Raw genomic sequence first — 25,915 nt, 5'->3', positions numbered from 1 at the left:
AAAAAGATTGGAATTTAAGGTTTATATTTAAAGCTTTCTGTTACATAGCATTATCATTCTGCTATGGTTATGAATCAAAACACAATATGTAAATGTTATAATTCTCTTAAAATGGCACTAACACTAATTGGCTATTAGGCAAGCAGGTTATACATTTTTGAAATGACAACAAAACCATTTACAGTGTAATCATACATGTTTATTATGAAACAAACCAGACCAGGTGTACAGCATTGAAGTTTTAAAGGGTAGCCTGTTTTACATTGGCTTGAAATTTATGGCATACCATCTGTAACATTCTTCAGAAGTAAAAAAAAAAAAAAATCTTTAGAATGTCAATGTGATAAATGTTTGGCACCAAAAGTAAAATTCCCTGCAAAAAAAAAACCAAAACAGGTCATTGAAGAGTATACAGATAGTTTTCTTCTCAAACTGGGGAAACAAATCAAAATGAAGAATACAAGTGAATACGATTATTACAAAAACAGTATAAAACGACATCCTGTAAAAAGGTTGAAGAGTCAAGCTGTAAAAACGCCAGAAGAAGAAATGCAGTCTCTGATGCAGTCGAAACCAGCGGACATGCCACCATTAGAACAGTAAAAAAGCACCAGCATGTGCGAGGGCACATGGACGGACGTCCCACGTGTGTGAAGACTGAATGGAGTCCAAACTCAATGAGCGTGGAGCTCCTTGTTGTTCCGCACCCGAGCCCGACTGGAGGGAGATGTTGCGCTGCGGATGACCTCCATCCACCTGAGGTCAACACAGCGTGAGCCATCTGATGCATTCAGGTCCACGGCTAGGCTTACCTTTCAAAGGTGTACTCGCTCTCCGACCGGAAGTAGTAGACGTGGGACTTGAAATGCAATTTAAAGACGTAGTCCTTGTGGATGTTCTCTGACTCGGCGGGGATGGTGACTGAATAACCCAGAAGGGGAAGGCTGGCTAGTGGATAGTCATCCTGAAATGAGGAGAAACACGGCATGAACAGGAGGAAAAGTATTTATACTACAGAGGGAGTGAGCTCATCACCTGGTGGGACTTGTAGAAAAACAAGCTGAAGTTGGTGAAGACCACCCATAGCTTCTGCCAGCCATTGCTGTTCTTGAACTTCCGTAGTAGGTTTCCTGATAGCTGGTTCTAGAAAACACAACAAATGTCAATATATATATTTTTTTTTAATCTCTTGTTTCCATTAAATGAGAATGTAGAATTATTAGGTATCCCAGCACAAGCCAACAAGATCCCAAAAGCCAAATATGGCTCCAAAAAGTTGGGCATCATTGCATTGGGCTATGCAGGTGTGCCTAATATTATGACGGAGCAACCCAATGAAGCCTGTGCTGTTCTGCCTGGCTCTTTTACCTCTAGACTCCTGCGGGCTTCACTAAAGGACAGGCTCTGTATTCGGTACCAGCAGATAACGCACAGAGGCACCGCTCCCTGGCCATTGCGCGGGCCCGTCTTATTCTCACTGACTGGACTAGCGCCCTCTAGTGTGTGGAGGAGGGGGAGCGCACAGACGCATTGGGGGGGGGGTGAGGAAGAGAAACAACAGATAGGGAGGGAGGACAGAAACACAGACTGAGTAGGTGGAGCATCGGCATGCAGGTGCAAGGGTCAATAGCACAAAGGTCAGCGACATCCAGGCAAGGCTGCGAAGAGGACGTTTGTTACAAGGGGAGGGGGCGGGGCCACAGAGGAAGAGCTGAGTTTAGTGAAAGACCATCAGAGTTTGCGCAGTGGGGGGCTGGAGAGAAAGGGGAAAATTAAAGAAAGGCCACGTTTGTCAACATGGACAGGGGATTCCACGCAGAGTGAACAACGTCCTCACCAGAAAGCCGTCAACAATTGCAAAATAATCGGCGCTTCATAAATAATTCAACACAGTAGGTTGGGACCAACCACTTCATGATAAATAATAAAAAATATTTTTAACAGCAGAAGTGTTATTAATAATAAATGACTTGAGTAAACTGACATCCTGTCAAAAAGTACAGCTTTTTTTTTTTTTTTAAGTCTCTTTCCAGCAGAAAAACTAACTTTACAGTCTGACTGGTGCGTGAGGATACTGTTCCCACTGCGGGACTCCAGCAGATATCAAACACAGAAACAGTAAGCAAGGCAGAGGCAAGTGAGGTGGTGGTGGTAGTGGTAGTGGGGGGGGGTTTAGCTCGGAGCTCGACGTTTTGTCCGGTACCTCCACGGCTAAGCTAAAATCCACCATGGCCACGCTGGTGTTCCTGTGCCAGCACACGTGCACCATGGTGTTACCACGGAGAGGGGCCGCCCTCTCCGGGGAGCTGTGCGATGTCGTGGTGTCGTCTTCGGACTCCCCCTCCAATGCTGTCGACTCCTCTGGGGATTCTGGGAAAGTCGGCAGGATGTTACTGCGAGACATGTGACGGGACGATTGGGAGAGAAGGAAGCTTGAGGAGACAATGTGTGGTTAGCAACAAGTGATTGATTTTTTTTTTTTTTTTTCCACGGTCATCACTTTGATTGAAGAAAGCTCTGTCTGCCCACAAAATGTAAATATTAGTCTGACAAAAAAAACCAAAATCATTTTCGACCTGAGTCTTAACTTACTGCTGTCAGTCAGCGTGCAGCTCATCAGGTCAGACGAAGGCCCGTTGTTGTTTTTGGAAATTTCTACCGCCATCTCAATGTCCTCCATCCACTTCGCCATCTCTGACAAAGAACTACCGGGAAGAATGCAGAAAATACTCGTGTGGAACAAAAAAAAAAAAAAAAGATGGAGGAATGTTATATGCCACTTTTGATCTCACCTGGCTGCCACCACCACAGACTGCCGCTGGCTGACCAGAGTGAAGGCATGAGGAACACCCCATTCATCTTCACTCTCTCTGATCTAGAAGGAACCACACACATATAAGAGGGTGGCTGGCGCTAAGTAGGACAGCTGGGACCGAAATAGACAGTAAAAAAAAAAAAGAGATTGCACCAGGGAGGATTAAACGTGATCTGGTTATCCCAAAAGCACAAGTGCGTTTGTTTTCGGCGTGTGTTTTTGTTTGTCGAACAAAGCCACTCTGCTTATCTGCTGATGACAGAGCGGAGATGTTCTCCTGAAACGTTCTCGGTCTAATTACGAGGGGACTCACTGTCATGCCCTGGAGCGGCAGCTGTCCGTGAATTTTGAACTGATTGGTTGCCGTCATCCCTCGACTGCTGTACAAAATGACGTCGTTGAACTGGAAACAAGAAGTCATGAAAAGTATATTCATTGATGACAAACTTGTTAACAAATCTAATCTAGCAAGGAACTTTGTTCTAATAGGAAAAATGTATGTTACCAAGAAAAACATTCGTTGCTGGAGGCCTTTTCCAGACAACTTGCTAAGGCAGCCAAACCTGATGAACTCCTAAGAAAAACAAATAATCAAAGCCAACTTTAATTAAAATAAAGAAATAAAAAAATAAAAAGTGAAATGAATTCCCGTATTTTCTGTACTATAAGGGGCACCTAAAAACCTAAAATTTTCCCAAAAGCCGACAGTGCGCCTTATAGTCCGGTGCGCCTTATATAAGGACAAAGTTTTAAAATGGGCCATTCATTGAAGGTGCGCCTTATAGTCCGGTGCGTCTTATAGTCTGGAAAATACGGTAGTACAGATGAAGTCAGACTTACCCGACCAGGAACAACAAGATTGTCCACGCCAATCAGATCCTTCTTTAGCTCCAACAGCTTCTGGAAGTTCTCCATTTTCACGATGCTGCCCTGGAGCTGCTCCACTACTTCAGACACATCTGCCAGAGCAGCTGCAAACCAACCCACAAATAGATTGCAACCAACCTTACATTCTATATAACAGCAGAATATTTGTTTACAAAGTCCCCAAAAAACATCTACATCGGAAAAGCGCTGAAATGAACAAACTTGTCTCGCCAGCTTACCTCTACAGTCCCTGAAGTCCACATGTGTCGCCGGGTAATGTTTACACAGACGCTCCAGGATGTGCTTGTAGTGCACGAGGCGATGCAGAGGGCGCAGGATGAAGACGTTGAGCGGCACGTAGCACACCTTCTGCAACTCAAAGTCCCGGCAGAGGCCTTCTAACCTGCGTGACGCCCTGCACGCTTTCTCCAGCTCCATGAGGAGATCGCTCTGCTTATGCAAGTTGGCTGTCAGTGGCTGTGGATGGGGAGTTATGTGTTAATGAGACTCCAGGCATTTATGGGGAGAAGATCAAGTTGACTTCATTAAACCTTCAGGTCTTGTAAATTCTTCAGCATGACATCGCCAATGCGCTGGTAGTCTCCTTTAATGTGAGCATTGGATCGACCTTCCCTAGAAGAGAGAAAAATACACACTTTGAATGAGTCAATAAATGAGAGTAAATTCCCAAAAAGTCGAGGTAAAAAACAAAACTTCTTGGAGTTTTAAAGACCCAAATTAGCCACAAGGTGTCGCCTTTGAGTATAAGCTTTAAAAGGCCATATATTACTGTATTTTTCGTCCAATTTGACATCACCGGTACATGTCTGTATTATAAGTGTAAAAGAAATCGTCCGGCATCAGTGTCGTTTAAAGCATTTGACTTTCTTCTATTTTTATCTGTTAATGTTGAATTAAGAGTCAAGGTGTTCAGTAACCTCGTCCCATATCGAGCACAAGTTAAATAGCGTGTGCGTCTTGTTAGCAGAATCATTTAAAATGTCATTTGGAGTTTAAATTTAAAGCAGAATAAACCAATGTGAGAAAAAAAAAAAAACTGCCGTTCTGGCAGCTAGGCTGATTTAACACATGGCCATGAGTCAGTATCATGTGTTTTGGGGAAAGCACAACATCATTAAAAGAGATCAGACAGCCGAAACCCGATGGTGAGGAAATGTCTGCCTCATGCAGCGTGACTGTTACTATGGAGATAGCAGATCCCGCTGTCATGAAAGCAATAATTCAACCAAAAACATTATTGCATGTGTTTGGTTTTATTTATTTTTTTACTGTCAGAGTGTGAAGTGAGTCTCACCACAAAGCCAGCCTCTGCTCCACCTCCCTGAGAAAACCCGTGTGAAATTTGTGAAGCGGCTCAAGCGTGGCAAAAACGGCCTTCTTGAGGGAGTCTGGCATGTCCTCTTCTTGTCCTATAGCGTTCTGAAAAGACTGAAAAGACCACGAGAAATATTTAGAACCATTTTATGTTGCTTGTGTTGAGAAATGGCATTAAAAAATAAAGCACTTGAGTGTTTTGAGGTGAGGTGCGCCAACAGTTCAGATGACATCACCTTCGTTTGACTGGAGAGATTTAGAGAGATGGCGCGCATAAAAAAAAAAAAAGGGACAAAAGCCAACCCAAATATTTATGAGATATGGGAGACTTTGCTGAAGATAGCAAGGTGATAAAAGCATCAGGGAAGAGAGAATTACACATATTGAGGAACCCTTGAAAATATATACAGGCCACAAAATTAGGAACACCTACACACACTTTAAATAAGAGGATTCATGTAAAATTACTTTGACTGTGTTGCCATGATTGAGGAAAGCACATCATACTATTTCCAAGTGCCTGTTAGTAAAGTTATATTACGTATTTGTTTATGCGTTGGCATTAAGCGAGTGGACTTTATTTGGTTATTTTAAACACACAACATTACATGTAAGGATCTTTTTTTGTGTGTGTATACCGTATTTTACGGACTATAAGGCGCACCTAAAACCCGAATTTTTTCTCAAAAGCCGACAGCGCGCCTTATAGTCCGGTGCGCCTTATATAAAGACAAAGTTTTAAAATGGGCCATTCATTGAAGGTGCGCCTTATAGTCCGGTGCGCCTTATAGTCCGGGAAATACGGTAGTTTTACTGTAAAGTTAAATAGGAAGTGGCCATAAACAAACTGAGGCCTCTTTTTGAAAGAATTGTTCTGCTAACGCTTGACTCTGAATAGGATACATGGAATAGAAATAGAAGATGGATGAATGTATCTACAACACTACAAACTACAGCACCAAGAACAAACTAACATTTGGATGGGATGTCCTTAGATGTCCTGCGGGTTTATCTAAAGTTGTAACCACTGTGAGTACTTCTACTGAATTTCCCGAGAGTTCCAACTAAATCAGTGTTTTTCATGCTTGAACTGATGTGTGTAATCTACATAAAATCAGAGATAGGCCGGCACAGTTTGCGTAAATCTCTTCAAACAGAAACAGTGACGCATCAGTGGCCTTAAGCATTGAGATACTTCCGAGTGTGTAGTGTGGCGAATGGGTACAAAAATGTAATCTATCAAAATCTGCCTGTGTCACTGCCTGCTTCAATGTCCCGGCGGGTGTTCTAACTCAGAAAATCGATGTGTTCTCCCCTTGGAGGACGGACAAAAAAAAAAATACAGTGACACACCGCGGAGTCATCTTACCACGGTCACGACCTCAAGATCTTTGACATACGTCCTCTCTGTGGTCAGCAGCTCCTTGGCGATGAAGTAGGCCCGGTCGGTGGGGAACCTCTGCCAAGGCATCAAACAAACACGATGTTTAACAAAAAGCCGAAAGATTCATTTTATTCTACAGAAAGCACAAACCTTCCGGCGCACCTCGTCTTCGTCGTCGGTGCGAATGCTACAGGCGTCGTTGAGGAGGGGGCTGGTGAGCGGAGAAGGTTGCCGGACGTCGGGACTGTGACTTCCCACATCCAGTGACATTTGGCCGTTAAGTAGACCGTGCGAGTGTCCGGAAGACGTGGACAGGTAGGGACTATTAGTCAGCGCTCCTATTAGACACAGAAGAGTGAAAACTCAGCAATGGAGAAATGATTTGCTGCTTTGTGTTCACTTGCTTAATTAAATGCAATTCGATATGGCTCATGGATAAAGAGCAAGAGACAATTATTGACTATTTGAGGGAGCTTGCCCTGGCTAAATATATAGAAGTGAAATCTCAGCAGTGACTCACTTTGTTAGTCCAGACAGCACTGGCAGGCTTTTGTGCAACAAAAACATACTCCAGAAAGTGTCAGCTCAAGGGACACAACATTAGGTACACCCGGATAATCTACAGCTGGATCAAAAATTAGGTAGCAACTCGGATAATATATAATTGGAATAGCACAACAGTGAGCACAAATTGGGGGTTGACTGTAAACAGTGCAGTTGGGGGGGGGGGGGGGGGGGGAGTGGAAACCACAAACCACAACAAAGCTAGAGAAGATTACAGCGACTAAGTGTTAGTGACGCCCTGCAGTTATTCCGGAGAGGAATCGCTACGACAAAACAAGAGGGAGGATGAAAGGAGATGTCAAAAAGACAATTCTGTCATCTGACTTCATAAAAGCCATTTTTATTGACTTTCATAAAAACACAAAGATTCATGCAAAAGACAAGCAGCACATAAACACAAGAGTGAAAGTTGGACAGGAGGGGGGGGGGAAAAAAAAAGAGTGATTTCATGCAATGATTTTCAAGCCTGTAAAGACATTTTTAATAACTTACAAGCTTATTGACATTAACCAAACGTGTTAAAAATTGCCAATTGCTCAAATTACAGTACAAGCAAAGACATGCCAGACCAAAGGATGAAAAGTGTGCATGGAAAAAAAAAAAAGTTTTCTGTATCTGCAACGATCTAGTAACAAATTAATAAGTTACACATTTACAAAAAGAATTCCAAAATAAAACATTCGCTGCATCACTGCAGGAATGGAAACCTGCTAGCTTGCTTGCGGTTACAGCTTGAGTGTGTGGATGAAAAAAGAAAAAAAAAAAGCTAAAGATATACAACAGCAGGAAAAAAAAGTCAACAAAAAAGAGAAACAAAGAAAATCAGGAGACACAAGATAAGTCAGCATGCAGAGAGAACCAAAAAGGTTAACCAAAGATGGAAACAAAGTGCATTGTGTACAACAAAGCTACTTTCCTGAATACTCGATTCAAGTGCAAACACTCAGGGGGGAAATTAAACTACTTCTTCAGTCTGATCAGGCCACCACTGGTATCTCACTGGATATTCACCTCGGGTACACATTTAGTTACATTTGCATGATCTAATGAGCTCCCAAACAAGAGCTGAATACAAAAAAGAGTTGCTCTTGAGGTGACTTTAGAAACAACTTTGATATACTTTCTTTGTCATTGCATAAATGGACCATATTAGACTGGACTGGTGTACCTAATAAAGTGTCCAGTGACTAGAATGCCAGTTTTCTTCACAAACAAACTCAAACATGGAAGGTTCTAATTAATATTGCACAGTAACATGATACCAAACTAAAATAACGTGACACAGTGTTTTTGTTTCCCTATTTAAAGTCATAAGGCATTCTGTTCGGAGCACAAATGTACTCATTAAATCTTAAGATGGCACGTTTTAAAAAGAAAAAAACTGTGCAATTAACCTATTAAACAGACTTCACTATGTGTAAGTCATTATTCTTATCCCAATACTAAAATACGACGACTAAATAAAGGTTGGGACAGATGTTTTGAACTAGCCGTTGATGATCTGAAAGGTATCGTCATCACTGAAGGTGTGACCCGTGTCCTCGTCCGCCTCCTCGTCCAGCTGGAGGCTACCGAATGAAAACTTGTTCCTCGGTATGGGCGAATTGACCTCGGGCAGATTCCCAAACACGAGGTGGCTGTCGCCACCCTCATTGTTGTGCTCCCCCTCGGACTCGCTGGACTCCGAGGCGGTAGTGTTACAGCCTCCGCTAATCTGAACTGCCCCGACATGTGCGACTCCCGCCTGGCGTTTACACCCTAGGCCGGGCTTGGATTTGCCCGGGGCCGAGAGACCGTTGGCCAGCATGCGGCGCTCAAGAGCAGCCATTTGCTCAGCATGACACAGAACCGGTTGCGATTCCCGGGATGTCTCGGGATTTGCGTTGGCGCGAGGGCGGGACTTCACTTTGTGGTGCTTCCGAGAACGATGAGAGCGGTTTGTGGTAGTCTCGGTGCTCACGTAGCCGTTTTGCTCGGTATGATTGAAGGATCCAGATGGGCAATAGGTGCCCATAACGGGACTGGTGGGGACAACTGGTGCGCCGGTTACATGTTGGAACATGACCGGGCTGCTGCTGTATTTATCTGTGCTAAATTGGCTACGCATGGCGGGAACGTCCATTTCAGGAATCCCAACATTAGACGGTTTAGAAGAGCGAGAGCTCTCCCTGAAGTGCATACTACCCTGAAATTCCTCCTGGTGAACCTGCACAGGTCCATTAATGCTTTTAGAGTCTGGCCCGTGCTGGAATGTAACCCGCCCCCGGTAGCTCGGAGTCCAACCCATCGGGTCGTCCCCTCTATTATAGTCCCTATCGTTCTCAGAGCAGGTAGAAAAGTAGCCGCCTTTAGCAGCTCGAGAAGCTGAACCTGTTGCCAGATGTTCGAGGTGAGCCGGCCGAATGGAGCCTCTCGTCTCCTCCTTCACGGACGGCGATCTGTCTTCCTGGTTCTGGTGAGCTGGGCTCCCCGGAGCTTCGGGTGTTTCTTGTGAACTCACCAGCGCCGACTCCTTCCACTGGTGCTGCGAAGGAGCGTCAACTTGGTCCCCGAGAGCACCACTCTGGAAGGGAGCGTTAATCCACTTATTGATGCTAAAATCAGCGAACCCCCGCAACATCTGGTTTGCTTGCTCATTCGCAGCCTTACAAATTCTCTAGTGATTATTTTACAGGGATCGTTATAAGTAAATAACCAAACTGAGGACTTCTACTAGCCTGTCTATGATTGTTTTGCATTATATGTGAGCATGAAGCTAGCTGACTTTGTTAGACGAGATGACTTCTATTAGCATGTCTATGGTGTTTTGCATTATATGTTAGCATGAAGCTAGCAGACTTAGATAGACGAGATGACTTCTACTAGCTTGTCTATGATGTTTTGCATTATATATTAGCATGAAGCTAGCAGACTTTGTGAGATGAACTCACTTCTTTTGGCACTTTTTGGTAGCGTGGAGAAGGCAAAGGCGACAGGCGGCTGTTGTGCTGGACTCGACTGTGTTTCCTAGCAGACAAGATATGGTCATAGGGTCAGTGTGTAAAGCAAAGCTCTCACCCGGATGAAATACGCTCTTTACCTTTCGAATGGAAGCTTTTTAAACTCGGACTCCCTCACAAAGTCAATCACCTGCTTCTGCGTGCGACCGCTGTGGAGACAAGCCGAGACGGCGATGGAGGCCGATCAGTGGTGAGTAAAAATCACTCCGCGTGATGCCGTTGCGTGAGAAAAAAAAAGAGCTTTTGTTACCTGAATCTGAAAGAAGAGCCTCGTGTGAACAGCACGGGTTTGGGCTTGGGTTTGGGTTCCTCAAAGAGCCGGAAGAAGGCGTGGTATTCCACACAGCTCTTCCAGAAGACTTTACAACAGTCCCTGCTGGCCATGAGAAACTCCAAAGTGTCTTGATACGAATTCTGGTGAACACGCACGTAAATAAATAAATGCAAAATATCATCTTTGTATGCAAACTTCTTTCCAGAAAATAAACTTACATTGCCATCAGCCCTGAGCTTGATGAGGAAACGTTTCCTTTTGAAGCTCAATTTACGTACTTTAGACCAGTTGAAAGAGTTAATCTTCGTGTGTCCCTGCGGAGACGAATACAAGTCAAGTGGGATCTAAAAGATGGCCGGATCTAGAGGAGCTCACCTGAAAGACTAGGACGCCCGTGTGGGCCACGGCGAGGCTTAAACGCGAGCCTTCGCGGTCTTTGGCTGGCTGGAGACGAATCCCGTACATCTCCAGACGACGTGCCACCTCCAACAACTGGAAGTCGGATTCGGCCGGGGTCTGACCACTGACGGTGCAAAAATCCAAAAGGAATAAATGTTAGTGTGGTTTTGATTCTGTGCATTACTTATACACGACGTAAATCAAATTAAATTTCAGCTTGCCATCCATCACTGATAAGTACAATCGTCTGAGGACGTGAAGGTCAACTGCGTTTATGTCCAATATCGCAAAGTTGTCGGGGAAAAAAAATGGGCAACTTTTCCGAAGCCTGCATTCTGTGATTAATGAGCAGCTTATCTTCACGTGGCACCGCTGCTACGAGAACGGCGGATTTCGTTATCAACTGGGCCCCCCGGGGAGGGAAAACAAAAGGAGTACATTAAAAAAGGAGCTCCTGTCGAGGTGCAGCCATTCAGCCCATCAGTTTGAGGAGTCGCTCTTGGCTTAAATTCAAACCTTGTGAAAAAAGGACCCTTGACTTCACACGGCAACCCAGAACCGACCCTAAAAATTTGAAGCGGGGATGACAGCAGCTGTGAATTATTTGGTGCGTGAGCACACATTTTCACTGAATGGTAGACAAATTCAAATCCACGTGTGGTCGCTAGCTATAAAACGCCTCACTAAAACTGATGGGAATAAATCTGTACAGTATTGCTGAGTCAGCCATTCTGTGTAATACAAAACTTGAAATGATCATAATCAAAGCGAAATCTCAGGTGAATTTATCTGTGTTTAGCCACTGGGAGCTTAAAAACAAAAAAGGACATCATGCTTACATATTCATGGAATGGAACTCCATAATCTTGTCAATCAAGGGCATCTGATCGGGGATGTATTTATTATTGAGGAGGTGTGACCGGCACTGGCTCTCCTCAAAGTCGCCAATCTCAGCTGAAAAGTTTGAAGAAATAATAAGAATAACCATAGAATAATAATAAATCACTCTGACATCACAGAAAATGAGACTTCAGCTCTCACATTGCAAAATGTGGGAGACCATCAACGCAGCACTGGTATCATTGCACGTCAGACAACCATTGGAAAGATCCCGTTTGATCTGGAGTGCAAACAGGTACCTGGAAAAGAATATTGATGAGGTCATCAGGTGATTTTTTTTTACTCTGAGGTTTCACTTTACATCCAGCTCCCATTTCTTCAAATAGGCCCATTTCAAAGTCGAGCTAACTTAATGAGACGAAGAGCGAATTAATAATGTGGAACCAAACCCACCGAGTCAGCTCCTCCAGCAGCTGGGCATGGTCCGGAGGAAAATATTTCACAGCAAACCTCAACGTCGTGTGCTTCGGTCCTGTTAGGAACATATGAGATATTAAAATAGAAATTGCCAGAACCTTGTCAGATTCGCATCTTAACGAAAGCCGAAGAGGAGAAAAAGTGAAGACTCACGTCTCAGCTGCTTGATAATTGGCTTGATAGGATCCAACCACACCTATGAAGACGATAACATCAACGTGTAATTGGTCTTACAGAGAGACAATTGCTAGATTGATAAGACCTTCCCGTTATCTCCTTCACTTTGTTTGTCCTTCCCGCTTACCGTCATCTTTTGATGGCTCTGAAACTCCAGGCCGAAGTAATCGCCCTCGATAAGATTCATGTGGGTACACACCAGGTCGAATAACACCTTGCCTGAAGCTTTAACCTGTGGACAGAGCAGAGAAAAAAATGCGTTAGAGACAATGAGCCAATTTCTTTTGTGACCACATCATGCTAGCATGATGGCGTTCACAGATGCTACATTTTCCCTTTTTTTTTTTATCTTGTTTTGAAAATACGTCACCACTTGTAGTAACGTTGAGCAACATTCTTTATTTTACTGTAGCTTAGCTAGCTAAATTTGTTTCAAGTAGTAACTGAAGTAACTTTGATGTTTGTAGAGCTACATTTTTTATTTTACTGTAGCTTAGCTAGCAAATCTTTTTCTGGTTAGTAGCTTTGAGTCGTTAATTCAAAAATAGCCCTGAATCACAAAAGAGTTTTAAAGGGCTCATAAACAGCAAAATACACTTTTATCATAGCTAACTACACTTTCCGAGTAGATTGCTCAACACGGTTAATAACAACCAAGTAAACTTTAACTGCCCTGTTGTAAACCAACAATAAAAAAAGCAACAACTGGAAACAAAGGAGAAGTCCACATTGGGGACAAGTCAAACCCCCTGGAGGTTAATGACACTAAGCAGAGAACAAGTCTAAACTCCTCCGTGAACTCCACCCCGTACACAAAGCCAACTTCCCTGCCTATTGCGACACAAGTGACCTGCCGTTTTATTACAAACTTTCTGTTTGATTGCTTCAACTGCGTTGGCATACAAACAAAGCAAAACTAATTCTTGTATTGACACAGAGGTAAACGCTCATGGAACCCGACAGGAGCGTTTTGGCTTGCCGCTAACTCGTGACTGGTTTGCATCACAGCGCCAGTGAAGGTCTCCCCGACTCGGCTAATGATCTACTTTTGTACGAGGGGAATGTTTCCAGGAAGTAGAGTCTCCTAATTTTACACCATAAGACAGACATTTGTCAAGATAGAAAAACAACAGTCACAACTTAACCACAATGTCGCTGAGGGTGTCATGTTGTGTTTCTTTTAATACCCCATCAATTAAAAGTCAAGCTCCATCAGCTTAGTGTAAAAAGCTACACTTCCACACCCACATCTATAATCTTCCTCAAACAGCCTCCCTACACAAACCACTCCACACCCTGCAGATAATACGGCGTACAAACATATGGTGCATGGAAAACAGATAAAATGGAACTTATTTCGGATGCAATTGTGAATGGGAACAAGCTCGCCCCAACCAGCTGCTACCATACCATGATAAGGTCTGGAAGGAGAAGCGTTTAGCCTAAACAGTCTCCTGGCAGAAATGGACTGTGCTTCCTGGCAGACTGCTGCAAGCAAATTGTGGAGAAAAGATGTCAGAGTAAAAGCTTGGGAAAGTAGAACGCTAAAACATTTGACGCAGATGTCGAAGCAGCGGTTGGCTACATGGACTTGCATCACTGGGCCAACCAGTTACCATCACTCACTGTCAGGATGCCAGAAAGTGTCTACGTGCAGGTGTGCCGCACTTTGGCTCTTGTCAGCACTTGTGACGTTTTTTTTTTGTTTTTTTTCCCCCGCAACCAACCGGGCTTGTTTGGCACGATCTGTGGTAGGATTTAATTTAGGTGACTGATTGTTAGCAAGGACGACTAAATGACATTTACAAAACGAGTCCCATGAAATTGTGTGTATTTATTCCCAACAATGTATTCTTTTTATTTTGTAGTATATTCTCTGCGTGGATTTTCTTTTTGTGTAATTCGATTTAAGCCTTTATGTGCTGCCGTGTCAATCGATCGAATACGCCCAGGGCCTTCAGAATCACTAGCGCAGTCGAACCTAAACTATATTAGCAAGGGGACTGTTTTTCGAACCAATCAAATTTCAAATTCATCCTGCCACAAAAAGTTGTTCCTCAATGTCATCCAAAAAACCCAAACCACCAAAAGGGTGCAAAAACATCAGGCAGATGCCCTGAGGACCGTCATCGGCGTTCCATTTTCATTTTGTCCAACTTAAATTTTAATATCGTAACACAAAAGAACAAGAGGTGAAAACCATAAACGTCTGACTGAAGCACTTTCATATCCTGCCTTGTAAATCTCCCGTCACTAAAAAATAAAGCGGTCCTTCGAGCCGGGGGATGCGTGAGGCTGCGGTCCGATTAGATTTGGGGTGGGGGGGGGGCCTGATTAAATGCAGCTGTTGTACTTTGGAGCCGCAGCGCAACCACTGCAGCTTTTGACCCGTCCCTATTGGTCCGACGGGTTCCTCATCAACACCAGGCCTCCGTTTGTGTTTACACGTGTATCGCCGCTTGAAATCATGCTCGCACCACTACACTGACCTCCGAGTGCCCCCTCTCCCCTCCCCCCGTCGACAGCCGAACCCTAAACAAAGATGACAGCGACGTCTGCACTGCACACAAGCGTCCACTTGGGCTTACACTGCAGGGCACCCCCAACTCGAGGAAGCTCCTTTGAGCAAATAGCGATGAAAGGTCAACATATACCGTCCTGCTGCTTTCCCCCTTCAGGAGATGTTGGTATGGTCCAGTTCACCCATCATGCACTGGCCTTGGCAGGGCTTACCCCCCCCCCCCCAACCCCCAATACTACAAGGATGTGTAAACACACTGCCAATGTCTGTCGGCTTCCGGGGGAACAAAGAGAAGCTTGTCACGCGGGGCACTAGAGGAGTAAATGATGGCATTTGTGCCAGCTGCTTAGCCATTGTTGGACACACCATTGGCTGGGATTTAAAAACCGGAGTCGGACCAAGCGGCCGTCGCGCAGTAGTAGAAGAGGTCGAAGGTCAAGGATGACAGTGATTTAAAAGGCAGCCATGTGTTTTAGCTGCAATGTAGCAGGAGGAAAACTGTTGCCAAGAACTCGGATTGCCTTCGGGGGATATGCGGCGTCCCTACCGGCAATCTGGATCCGATTGAACTTTCGACGTGTTTGCACTCTGGGCTTACAGAAGTGCTTCCAGTAGCGGGAAAATTGTAGTGTTTTTATGGAAAACATATGTGAATGCTATAGGAACTTCCTGGCCGCATCTCCCTTGGGTTCAGCGCTAGCTCGGTTATTTCCGTATCTCTGCACGGCGGTGTCTTGGCATGGACGGTATGAATGGATGGATTCTCGCTGGCGCTGTGAGGGAGGGGTAAGACAGAGAGGTCAGCGAGAGCGAGAGCTTATTGTGATTCAGGTCATGCGCGACCGAGGTTCCCGGGGTGGCTCGGCTACAAGCCGCAAGCTGACAGGGAGAGAATGGAGGGTGCAAACCTGCTGATAGTCGCGCCCTCCCTCTCGGCACGTACCGATGCTGTGGCACATCTGTTTGCTCTCCACATTCGGGAAAGCGAAAGCGGACCAATGGGAGAGCATCCAAATGAGGACGTTGCTCGGAAAACCTCCACCCGGGTTGCACGGGAAAAGTATTCAGGGGACTGGTGGCCGCCACAGCTGTCAAGAATCATCCCGTCACAAGAAATCCGCCTTAAGGTTCGGAGAAGACAACCGTGAAAATGACGTCCCTGGGCATTCAATGGAGATCCACCCACCAGCAACAGCAGCTTTTTGTTAGCTTCACACTGATAATGATTTTGCTTGAGAGATAATTACCAAGTGAGCATCCCATAATATCTGTTAAGGTTGAATAATGGTCCAGAGCTTGGTGAAGGGACCTCCCCGCTATTGGCGAGAGCATCGTAGATCAGGGAGCTCCAACAGTGATGGGCGTGCATATTTACGGACTGACTGGTCTAGCAGAAAGGAAAGGCGAGCTCGTCGGCATGTTGTAAAAAAAATAAAAAAAATAAAAATTGTGGTATTTTCTGAAACGTGCACCCATGCGAGACGCCACTAAATGTTTTCACGGTTGAGGTTAACGGTGCCTAACTCGTTAGAGGACAGAAGGATGTTTTAAGGCGGGCGGAATGAGCAAAACGATTGGCCTTTCTCTTTCATCTGCCTGAATCCTTTTCCGAATGCGGCAAATTCTAGACACCCCCCCCCCCCCCCCCCCCCGCTGCTTGGTCGCCGCAGCAAAGGGATTAACATCACTCACACGGTGGATGCATCACTACACATTTAGGGAGTGTAAATAAAGGCAGATTGGAGAAGCGAATAAAATTTGGTAACCATTTAAATAGAATTCTAAATAAGAAATAATCATTTAATTTCCTCCTTAGTCAATTAATGGAATATATCCACGCCGACATGAAAGTTTCTTTGATTCAAAATTCTTCTAGAACAAAAATAGATTTCCTGAGAACCGTAACAGAAGCTGAAGTTTGGATTGAAGATGAAGAATAGGAGAGAGAGAGCAACGGCAATCAGCGGGCTAATCATGAGATTAATGGAGTGGAAAGGAGCGACAAGCCCCTCAAGGTCAAGACAAAGAGTGGCCGTGAAAGTTTCAACCAAAAGGATTTCTCCTCAAAACCTATCTGACCTTCAAATATTCCGAAAATATTTTCGAGATACCGTTAGATGTTTTAGTGGCCACGTCTAGATTCTCTCCACAAACGGATGGACTGTTGCCACTTGGCCCGCAACATGTTCCTTCCCGCTTTTAACCTTAATCTCCACCAGTAATAAATAATGACAGCGGCACATGCTGCTCTCCAGGAGAGGCCAATCAATCGGCCTCCTCGAGATTAGCCTTAAAACGACTTAGCCTCGCGGAGTGGCAAATCCAGAAGCTCTCTGCCCTGTGATGCACACTCGGTTACCGTAACGATGTTGGCGAGGTGATGCGTTGAACTTGGCCAGCGGAGTTCTGACTCTGTTCATATTTGACAATGGAAAAAAAAAAAATTGTTTGAGAGTGGCAATCTGAAGATGAAACAATGAGCCGTTTTTTCTTGTTGCCTAGCAACAGTGTTGGCTAGCTGTAGACTGGGAATAAGAATAACCTCGTGGAGCACTTGTTGGCATTAAAAAAAACAACTTTACATTGATGAAAATATGGGTCGAGCCCAAGTGACGGGACGAGATTTGTGCACCGACACGTGGGAAGCAAAATGAAGGCCGGCAGCTGTTGCTCCATGCAGCCCGCCGCTTCCTGGAAGGATTTAGATCCCGGTGACGACCTACAACATTTCTCCAGTCAAACAGCCAGACTGGGCCGTAACCATGGCGACGTTGAAAGAATCGTGCCTCCTGATAAATGAGCGGGAACGAACGGGAAATGCGTTTACCTAATGTCTCTTGTGTTATTCTTGGGCGTTGGGTGCAATTTGTGTCCCTGCGTGACATTATGATGCAATTACTCTGACCGCATGTGTGGATTTTGGAGGATAAAGTGGAAAAGATGCTAAGACCGCATCCTATTTGGAGTATTCTCAGGCACATCCAAAATCACTAGCTGAGAGGTTAAGCCGACTAGGCGCGAGAGCACGCACTGGACGAGTTGCTCGGCCAAGAAGCCATCCTACTGACTAATTCAACGACGTATCAACAATACATGAAGCCGGGGGGGCTTTCCGAGTGCCTCTTTGAAGAAGTGCAACTTGAAGTGTTTCGCTTCGGACGCAAAGGGGTTTTAGCCGGACCACTTTTAGAGCCGGTTTCCTTGGTAACGCATGCTTGCAGCTTCACGTCTTGACGCTATGAAATTGTTCACCACTGCACAAATTCTCTAGAAAGTTTCCAACTTGTATGCAAAAAAACAACAACGTGGTCTTAATTGTAGGCGTATGGTCCATATTAAATTGTGCACGATAATCACCAATCTTGTTCTTGTCATTTGAGTGCGGTTAAACTAATCAACAGCATGTGACATTCAAGACCACACTAACTGCAATAAAGTCAAATGACTTATAAAAATCTTTCCCCCACAAACCACACACAACAGAAGGACACACTTCTACCAAAAATAACAATGTCCAGAAAATGATAACTTCTGGTGAAGCTGTTAATTAGTGAGCAGCTCATATGTAAATGAATCAAGCAGCTTGACTTCTTGACTAAGAGTGACAGACAAGACGATCGTCCCCAGGGACAAATCCAATAAGATCTATTGCCTGGATGCCCCTGAATGACCGTGCTTTGATTCTTTTCAGACTTCCTCATGTCAGAAAACGCTTCAACGGTTGGATGAGAGCAGCTTAAAGATTGTCAAAGGTTTTATTGACCCAGAAGAAAAAAAGGAAAGAAAGGTAAAGAGGAGCTGGAAATTCATTGCGCAACATTTCCCGTTTGAATACCATAACTGCAGCTACTGGTTGTCTTGATTCGTCACACTAAGGAAAAAAAAAAAATTGGACGCCTTCCCTCGTCTTGAAATCTTCATCCACCTTTCCGCCTCGGTTTTCTCAAGAGAGCCCTGGATTCAATTACAGCTTGAGCTCGGGAGAACAGGAAGGGTTGGGGGGGGGGGGAGAAATTCCTAAAATATATCAATAAAAGACATTTGGGGATTACTGCTGACTGACAGCATTTTTGGTTTTGATTGCTGCGAGGAGAAACAACGTGTCATAATACTTGCTTGACCTTATAAAAAAAAAAAAAAAAAAAAAAGCTTTAACGGACGGGTCCACTGGCCCGTAATAAGGAAAAGTCGTGTCATTGCTATGGCAACCGGTGATCATGTGCTGTTGCTGTTGGTGGATCAGCCAGAACACTAAGCATGTTTTGGTCACACACTAAAATGACTCCCAGAAGGTGTTCCTAATATTTTCCTGAAAATTAATTAAAACATCTTTCATCTGCCTTAATAAGAATTTCTTTTCTGGTTCAGTAAATGGTCGAAAGGTCAACAAGGACGTAAATGCACGAACGGATCAGAATAATCTTGCCTGGCTCGGTTCAAACGTGTTAATTATCTACCTGAATCTCAATGAGAAATTCATAATTTATTAAAGGGGGCCGTGCCGTGGCTCACACCCAATCCCCGAAGGCTTTTACCCTTTCATTTTAGATCACAGGCAAGCCGGGAGGCGCTAGCCGAACCCGGCAAATACGACCCGGCTACTACCGAGTCTAATGGCAGGCGGCGCTCCAGTTGAGGACCTTAATGAACGGATCAGAGAGATTCCTCAAAAGGGAACAAAGTTGAGTGGAATAATGCATGAACGAGCTTGGAAATGTCATAGCATCCACTTTGGTGTATACTGTCACAATGGAGATCATAGGGTTCCCCGCTAAACATAAGCTCATAAAGTCAAATGGATGCGCCACAAAAGGTACATCCGTGCATGGTTACCATAGGAACAACATGAGAGATTTATAATACTCGGCAGTCCCCCCCCCAAAAGCGTGCATACGCTGCACTGTATACAAAACTGGGTGCTCTTGAAATCATATTTGAAAATATGTATTGACTTTTTTTTTTTTACACGTACTTAAAAATGCTACTGAAAACGTTCAATTAATATCAATATTTTATAATGAGAGGCATTATTTATATACATCTGCCATTGTGAAACATTATACAGATTTTGGAAAATATGATAGCACTTGGCGACACAGCCATGACAGCTGACAGCAGCGCCTTCAACAAAAGTGACACCGGAGGCCAATTGTGACGGAATATGTCATCCGTAATTGTTGTGTGGCCGAATTTCCCCAAGCTATCATATTATGAGGCTCCCCCCCCCCCCCCCCCCCCGCTCTACGACTTGCATATCGGTGGAAGACGCTATTCACCCACCTCTGTTGTCACCATGGCAACCCCCATACAAGCCGCCTGATTCCGCGTAACCTTTCAAAGATTCAGCTTGCATTTAATTGTGATACATTGTATGTTCACTGAGGGACTCGAAAGCCATGGCTGCGTTTCTTAAAAAAAAAAACAGCTTTAAAAGCAGCCAGAAGCAATCCTGCTGGGAAAAGAACAGAAGCATGAAACATCTATTTTAAGACTCCCCAAAGTGTGAAGCAATAATAAAAGATTTTTACTGAATAGATGGACGTGGAAACGATTCCTAGATAGCGGCAAAACCCAAGGTTATTGTTGTATCGAGATTCTCTCGATGTCTCCCTTACGGGGCTGCAATCATTTTGTTGCTTGACATGGGAGGTATAATTTAAGGAGGCCATTTAAATCGACACACTTCCACCCTTTCTTCATTTGCATTCCTCATTAAAGACAAGCCCACTCGGTCGGTTGAAAGCAAGTTTATCACCACCTCCAGCAACCTTGTCGTTTTATTCATCGCTGCAGTCTGACTTAATCAACCTGAAAACAAGCATTCACATTCAGGGACTGAAAAAAAAAAAAAAATTACCATTAATAGCACATGACTCGTAAATGGGGAAGAACCGCTAATGGATTTTGAAAACTATAATATGGTACAAAAGGGAGTTGGATTCATGGTTGCACCTCCAAAACTGCAGCAGCCAATCAAATTGTCTCACAAAAAAAAAAAAAAGAAACCTCCCTAATCAAGTCCACTGTGACTAACTCACTGTGCCACTTCTACGCCTTGAGCAATGTAAGCGAGAAGAAGCAGACTGCATAGCGACCAGGTTTAAAGGGATTTTAAAAAAAAAACACCCCATCCCACCCCCCCTAAAAAAAAAAATCTCTGCCACTCCTGCAAGTCAACATGTCAACCATAAAAATAACATTGAGGGGGAGGAGGAGCTTATTTTAATCAGCCTAATCTAAAAAAAAAAAAAGCTTTGCTCCAATCTTCTGGCATTTATAGACAATTACCGGCGTCAATTTTCCCTCCGAGTGGGACTTTTGAAGCTCTGCTCGGCAGTTGGCCGACAGCCACTCAGCTCAGTCAGTCAAGGGACAAGCATCCTGAGGAGCGAGTTGAAAGAAGCCCTTCATGATGTAGTCAAGTCCTCGTCGCTATTCAAACCGCTAACAAGGCCAACGCTACAACCGTCGTAATTGGGCCCCGCTGACAGTATGGCGGCTTGATAAGCGCTCTTGAGAGTCCTACTGAAATCCATATGGGCCCTTTTTTTCTTTATAGTCCTCTGCTGTCTCGGGTGGTCTCTGCTGATGGAAAATTTGGTGGATCTCTTCCAAAATTAGACACCAGAATGATTGGTGGATAAAAAGCAGATCTTCAAGATATTAACGGTTGCTAGCATACGCTTCACACTACATACAGGATATTTATTAATCTCTCCACAAGGCAATAATATCTTCAGGGTTTTGTTTTTTCTTTTTTCCCAATCCTCTATAGACAGATTAGAGTATTATAGGCTATCATGACGGATTATCCTCTGATAACATTGACAGTATACAAACATTGAAAATGAAAAGATGGTGAGATTAGTAACATGTACCTGGCAGAGTACACAGACAGCTCAATGTCAATGTTTCGGATAATTGTGACACGTGCAGGAATAATAAGAACGGGATAGCAGGAAATCAATCAGCGTAAAAGGAAATGCCAAGAGATGAAGGGTTGCTTAACTTTACACACCAAAAAGCAGGCTGTAATGTGGAAAGCAAAGGTCAGGCGCACATTGGATCATTGCGGTTAAATAGAGACGACAAGAGTTGTGTAAATACGAAGAGAATAATCCAATTTCTATCTTTCTATCTTCATTTTCCCAAGAAGGCATTTCAGCATCCCATCCCCCATTTTATCACTCTCACGGGGAACTTTAAAAAAAAAAAAACGCCTCGAGCAAACGCAGATGAGTCCGAGAGGCTTGTTTTGAAATCCGCTTGAGCAAAATAGCCCATTTCATTTGAAGAACTGAAAAGAATTAAATCAGAGTAAATCTAAACACATTTACACCTTCAGAGCATCCGTCGGAATTGCGCTGGCCTTTTTTTTTTTCTTTTTTTCGTGAGAACCTTTCTTCTCATGGTGGCCTGATTGAATAGGTTCTTCAACGCTACTGTTATTCACGTCCGTGTGGCTAAACGTCATTACCATCTACATACGTATGTTGCCAGTCAGCAGGCTAAGTAGGCTACGCTATGGTATGTGACCCCCAACATGACAAGATGGCCCCTTTTGTTTCGCAGCCACTTGATACTCTGCCCACTCAGCTGGAAACCTGCCTCTTTAAACTATTTTGGGGGGGATGACGGGGGGGGGTCTACAGACTTTTTGGTATTGTTTACAGCAGAAAAGGGTCAGCGCTTATATTAAGTCATGTAAGCAGAGCTGGCAGATCTCGATTCCTCGATTAGAAATTCCATTAATATTTAACAAAGTATGTTGTCGGGCAGCGCTTTTTAAAAAGTCTGTTTTGTGTGCCTCCTGGGGGCCATCGGACGCTTGAGAAGAATATTTATTCTTTATGTCAGAAAACACCTAAAATTGCCTCTAGGAGGAAAAAAAAACGTTTTTTCATTAGATTTTCAAGGAAAAGATTAATACATTTCGAGGAAGTCGGCAGGTAATTATAGGAAAGTGTTTAGTCGCCTCCAGGAGAGGGCTGAATCATTTTTTTTAGGACATAATGTTGGTTAAATTGTCCGAATAAAGCTTCTATAGCGACAAAAATGTATTCAAGGTCAACAGACAAACATGACAGTGCCGGAGGTGAATTAAAATTGTACAATGTTTGGAGAAGAAAAACATGAGCCGACAAGAGCTTTGTCTCAATGTACAATTTGATTAAGGCTATTTTTAGCCCCGAGTGTCTTATTACCATTTCAAGCTTATTAATTATGTAAAACATTTCACACATCACCATCCTCTTATTATTCTTTCAACTCCTGTGTGATATTTTTTCCTTAATGAGAAGAGTAACAAGCTGTCCTCCAGTTCCAGGTGAAAGTTCAAAACGTTTCATCTCCGTCACTAGCAACAAAATGTCCCCAGTCGGAAAAAAAAAACACTCATTTTGCGTGAAATGTCATTCTGGAGTGTAAATTGAGTGTTTGAGATGGAGGAATCATAATCAAAATGCAAATCTTGTGTATGAACAGCACAAACTAGTCAATCAGCATCTTCATTCATCGGAATGTGGAAGTTTCCGCTCTTTTATGTTTACTTATGCAACTGTCAATCCATAGCTGATCAACATCGTGATTTTCCACAAGAGTGAGTCAGCGAGTCCATGTGCGTGCCAAATAGATGCGGCGTTTGAATATGTAGGAGGGACTCAGCAAAAGCTGATTGAGACAATCTAATGGATGAAATAAGATCCTTCCACTTTCATGACTGAATTGAAACCATCCTGCAGTTGCCATGACAACCTGTTGCCAGACTCTTCAGAGCAATTAAAAAACAAACAAGAAAATAGGTTGGCAACTCACCGAGACGTCAAAAAGCTCCTCTGTGTCATCCAACATATGGACCCGGATGGTGACGTGCCTTCCGGCGGGCATGGCCGGGGGTCTGTGCGCCGGGTCCAGTGTACTGATGCCAAGAGTCTCCGGGGCCCCGAGACGGTGCCCTGCTCTCGACGTCACGGGCTCCGGGTCGGGATCTGCCATGTCGGCTTGTGTTTCTCGCTGCCCACCCCTGCGTAGACGTCAATGACGACATGAGGAGTGACGTAGAAGCATCTTAGCCCCGCCCCCTTTTTGCTCACATTAACACTGTAATGACGAGCTGGATTCACACTGACTGCTAATGGTCGCCTGTGGGACGAGCGATTAGTGGAAAGAAATGTTAAGCGTGTTTCCCATTTCAAGGCGCTGTAATTTGATTTGACATCGAAATTACCAAGCGGCCGTGCCGACAGATGCGAGTCATTAAAAACAATATTGATTTGATAGAGCTGACGCATGAAGATACAAAAATATATTTGGTGTCAAGGAGGATGCAGTAAATACAGTGAATCAAAAGAGACACATGAGCATTTTTCAATTTGAGATCCAAATCCTGTTATGTTTTTAAAAACCACATCCACGAGCCACCATCATCCCTGGAGCCATGCCTGCCTTGCTTGTTTCTCTCTTGAGTGCACATTCCAATCAGTCTGATGTCATCCAAGATCTCGCCGAGTAGCGCATCCGGGTTTTACGCCCACCAGCGTGGGCAGTCGCTCAACCGCCGCAGAGGTGCACGACTCTTGCCAAACGTTTAGCGACCCAAACAAATCCAATTGAGCGGAATACAAGAAGAAAAAAAACAGGACTGAGCAGATGCAAATGTAGATATGGTCAAAAGAATGAATGAAACTTTGAAATCGAGTCGATAAAAAACTAAAAAACTTATTAGTGGCCTTTTAAATCTAAACACACTTTCAATGAAGATAAACAGGCTGAAGGGAGGACTGATGAAGTGTGACACATACACACACACACACACACACACACACACACACACACACACACACACACACACACACACACACACACACACACACACACACACACACACACACACACACACACACACACACACACACCCTTCCGTGCCACAAAATGAATCACCTGGTCATGAGTCAAGGCCAATGACTTCCTCTGAATAGGTCACAATATGCAGAGACCTGAACAGTTTGTCACTGTACACAAGCACCTTGTTGCTTGGTGTCATAAACCAAAGAGCCCCCCCCCCCTGCATGTTTTTTTTTTCAACAGAAAATGACCCTGTCTTTGAACATGCTGGTTTGAAATTCCCCACTAATGTGTAACATAAAGCTGTAAAAAAAAAAAAAAAAGCATCTGGCTTAGTCTTTCCTGGGCATGGAACAGTGGTTCCTCTGTGTGCAGGGGCAACACACAAGGGTTCCTCAGTGAGGGTCAACACTGCACAGCTGGAATGCTTTAGTGACAGCTGGATGGCTACAGGGCCCTTCGGCACCGAAACAACCAGCTGTGCCCAAGCTGGACCCACAACACCATCCTTCACTCACACCGGGGTGTGGTTGAAGCGTGACAAATTCCCACTGGGATTTTTTTTTTTTTAAATGCCAATTGGAAATGCATCATCAAGAGAGCAGCTAAGCAAGGATATCTTTACAGCAGGCGGAGATGTGATTTAAAGCCTCTGCAGGGGATACAATGGGATTGAATGGAGGAATGCTCTGGTCCTGTTTTGTAATGTAGGTTAAGGGAGCAGACTGGTGCAAAGCGCAGCATGGATGCATGCATCATGTGCAATGACAACTACAGTACTCACCTGGTTAGACAGTGCAAAAGAGATTGCGGGTGTAAACGTGCATGATACAGCGTCAAGGGGGAAAAAAAAAAAAAACCCGACTCGGCCGCAGCCTTCTGCGCAAAGACACTAAAGGTGCAATCAAAAGGTTTGTTAATTTTGATTCGATTTTCCTCAACTGTCTCCCACGAAAGATACAGGATGACAGGAACAACCACGTAAGACTTAACCCTAATCTCCTCAAACAAGTTGGATCACTTCCTTCAAGAGCACACGGGACTTGGTGAGCACGGAATCTTACCGGGTTTCCCCCCTTGGAAATGCGTCTTTTTTAAATTCCACACCTTTGGATTCCACGGCTGAGTGGATTACATGGACGTCCCGCGGCAGGCCAGGGTGGGGGGGGGATAAGGTCACGCGGTCCAGGTGATTTAGGTGCTGCTCGGACAAGAGAAAAGACTTTCTGCGGTCGCCATGGCGGACGGCAGAGTGAGTGAGCGAGCCGGTGGTTGCAGACGAGATTACAGCGAGGAGAGCGGCCGATTTTCTCCGGTTGGCTTTGGGTGCAAAGGAAGGAGGCGCAGCGGAGGCGAAGAGACACTTTGGGGGAGCAACACCACCATCTAGAGGCCAACGTGGGAACAACATTTTAAAAAG

General features: G+C 44.4%; 1 protein-coding gene across 5 annotated transcripts; it reads right to left on the bottom strand.

Annotated features, from left to right (window-relative positions):
- Nucleotides 1–193: 193 nt before the first annotated feature.
- Nucleotides 194–25,855, bottom strand: LOC147051119 (FERM, ARHGEF and pleckstrin domain-containing protein 1). 5 transcript variants are annotated; one of them, XM_085919727.1, is made up of 27 exons: nucleotides 25,560–25,853; nucleotides 23,467–23,674; nucleotides 12,259–12,363; nucleotides 12,108–12,150; nucleotides 11,931–12,009; nucleotides 11,679–11,776; nucleotides 11,477–11,591; nucleotides 10,614–10,761; nucleotides 10,457–10,552; nucleotides 10,215–10,378; nucleotides 10,045–10,113; nucleotides 9,896–9,971; nucleotides 9,336–9,528; nucleotides 6,552–6,739; nucleotides 6,387–6,476; nucleotides 4,998–5,131; nucleotides 4,234–4,315; nucleotides 3,922–4,159; nucleotides 3,656–3,786; nucleotides 3,321–3,389; nucleotides 3,129–3,218; nucleotides 2,793–2,875; nucleotides 2,593–2,705; nucleotides 2,204–2,370; nucleotides 1,036–1,143; nucleotides 813–964; nucleotides 194–756 (listed from the first exon to the last, which is right to left on the bottom strand). In XM_085919727.1, the coding sequence occupies exons 2-27, from the start codon at nucleotides 23,644–23,646 to the stop codon at nucleotides 675–677; spliced, it is 3,093 nt and encodes a 1,030-aa protein (XP_085775853.1). In that variant the 5' UTR covers nucleotides 23,647–23,674; nucleotides 25,560–25,853; the 3' UTR covers nucleotides 194–674. The 5 variants fall into 5 exon arrangements, with proteins under 5 accessions (XP_085775853.1, XP_085775856.1, XP_085775854.1 ...); XM_085919730.1 differs by having other exon boundaries at nucleotides 6,564–6,739; XM_085919728.1 differs by having other exon boundaries at nucleotides 25,603–25,853.
- Between the last annotated feature and the right edge of the window lie 60 nt (nucleotides 25,856–25,915).

Source organism: Syngnathus leptorhynchus, chromosome 9 (genome assembly GCF_054491065.1).
Source record: "Syngnathus leptorhynchus isolate UIUO chromosome 9, UIUO_Slep, whole genome shotgun sequence".
NCBI classification, from domain to species: Eukaryota; Metazoa; Chordata; class Actinopteri; order Syngnathiformes; family Syngnathidae; genus Syngnathus; species Syngnathus leptorhynchus.
The sequence above is the reverse complement of the archived record's forward strand: the minus strand, read 5'-3'. Positions and strand labels throughout refer to the sequence as shown.

Excerpts from the sequence above, each read along its gene's own strand:
- LOC147051119 (XM_085919727.1), bottom strand. The coding sequence starts at position 23,646 with ATGGCAGATCCCGACCCGGAGCCCGTGACGTCGAGAGCAGGGCACCGT. Across the intron at positions 6,740-9,335 it reads CCTCGAACATCTGGCAACAG|GAGCGCTGACTAATAGTCCC; the intron begins GTTCAGCTTCTC and ends TGTGTCTAATAG. Across the intron at positions 2,706-2,792 it reads TCTGTGGTGGTGGCAGCCAG|TTCTTTGTCAGAGATGGCGA; the intron begins GTGAGATCAAAA and ends TCTTCCCGGTAG.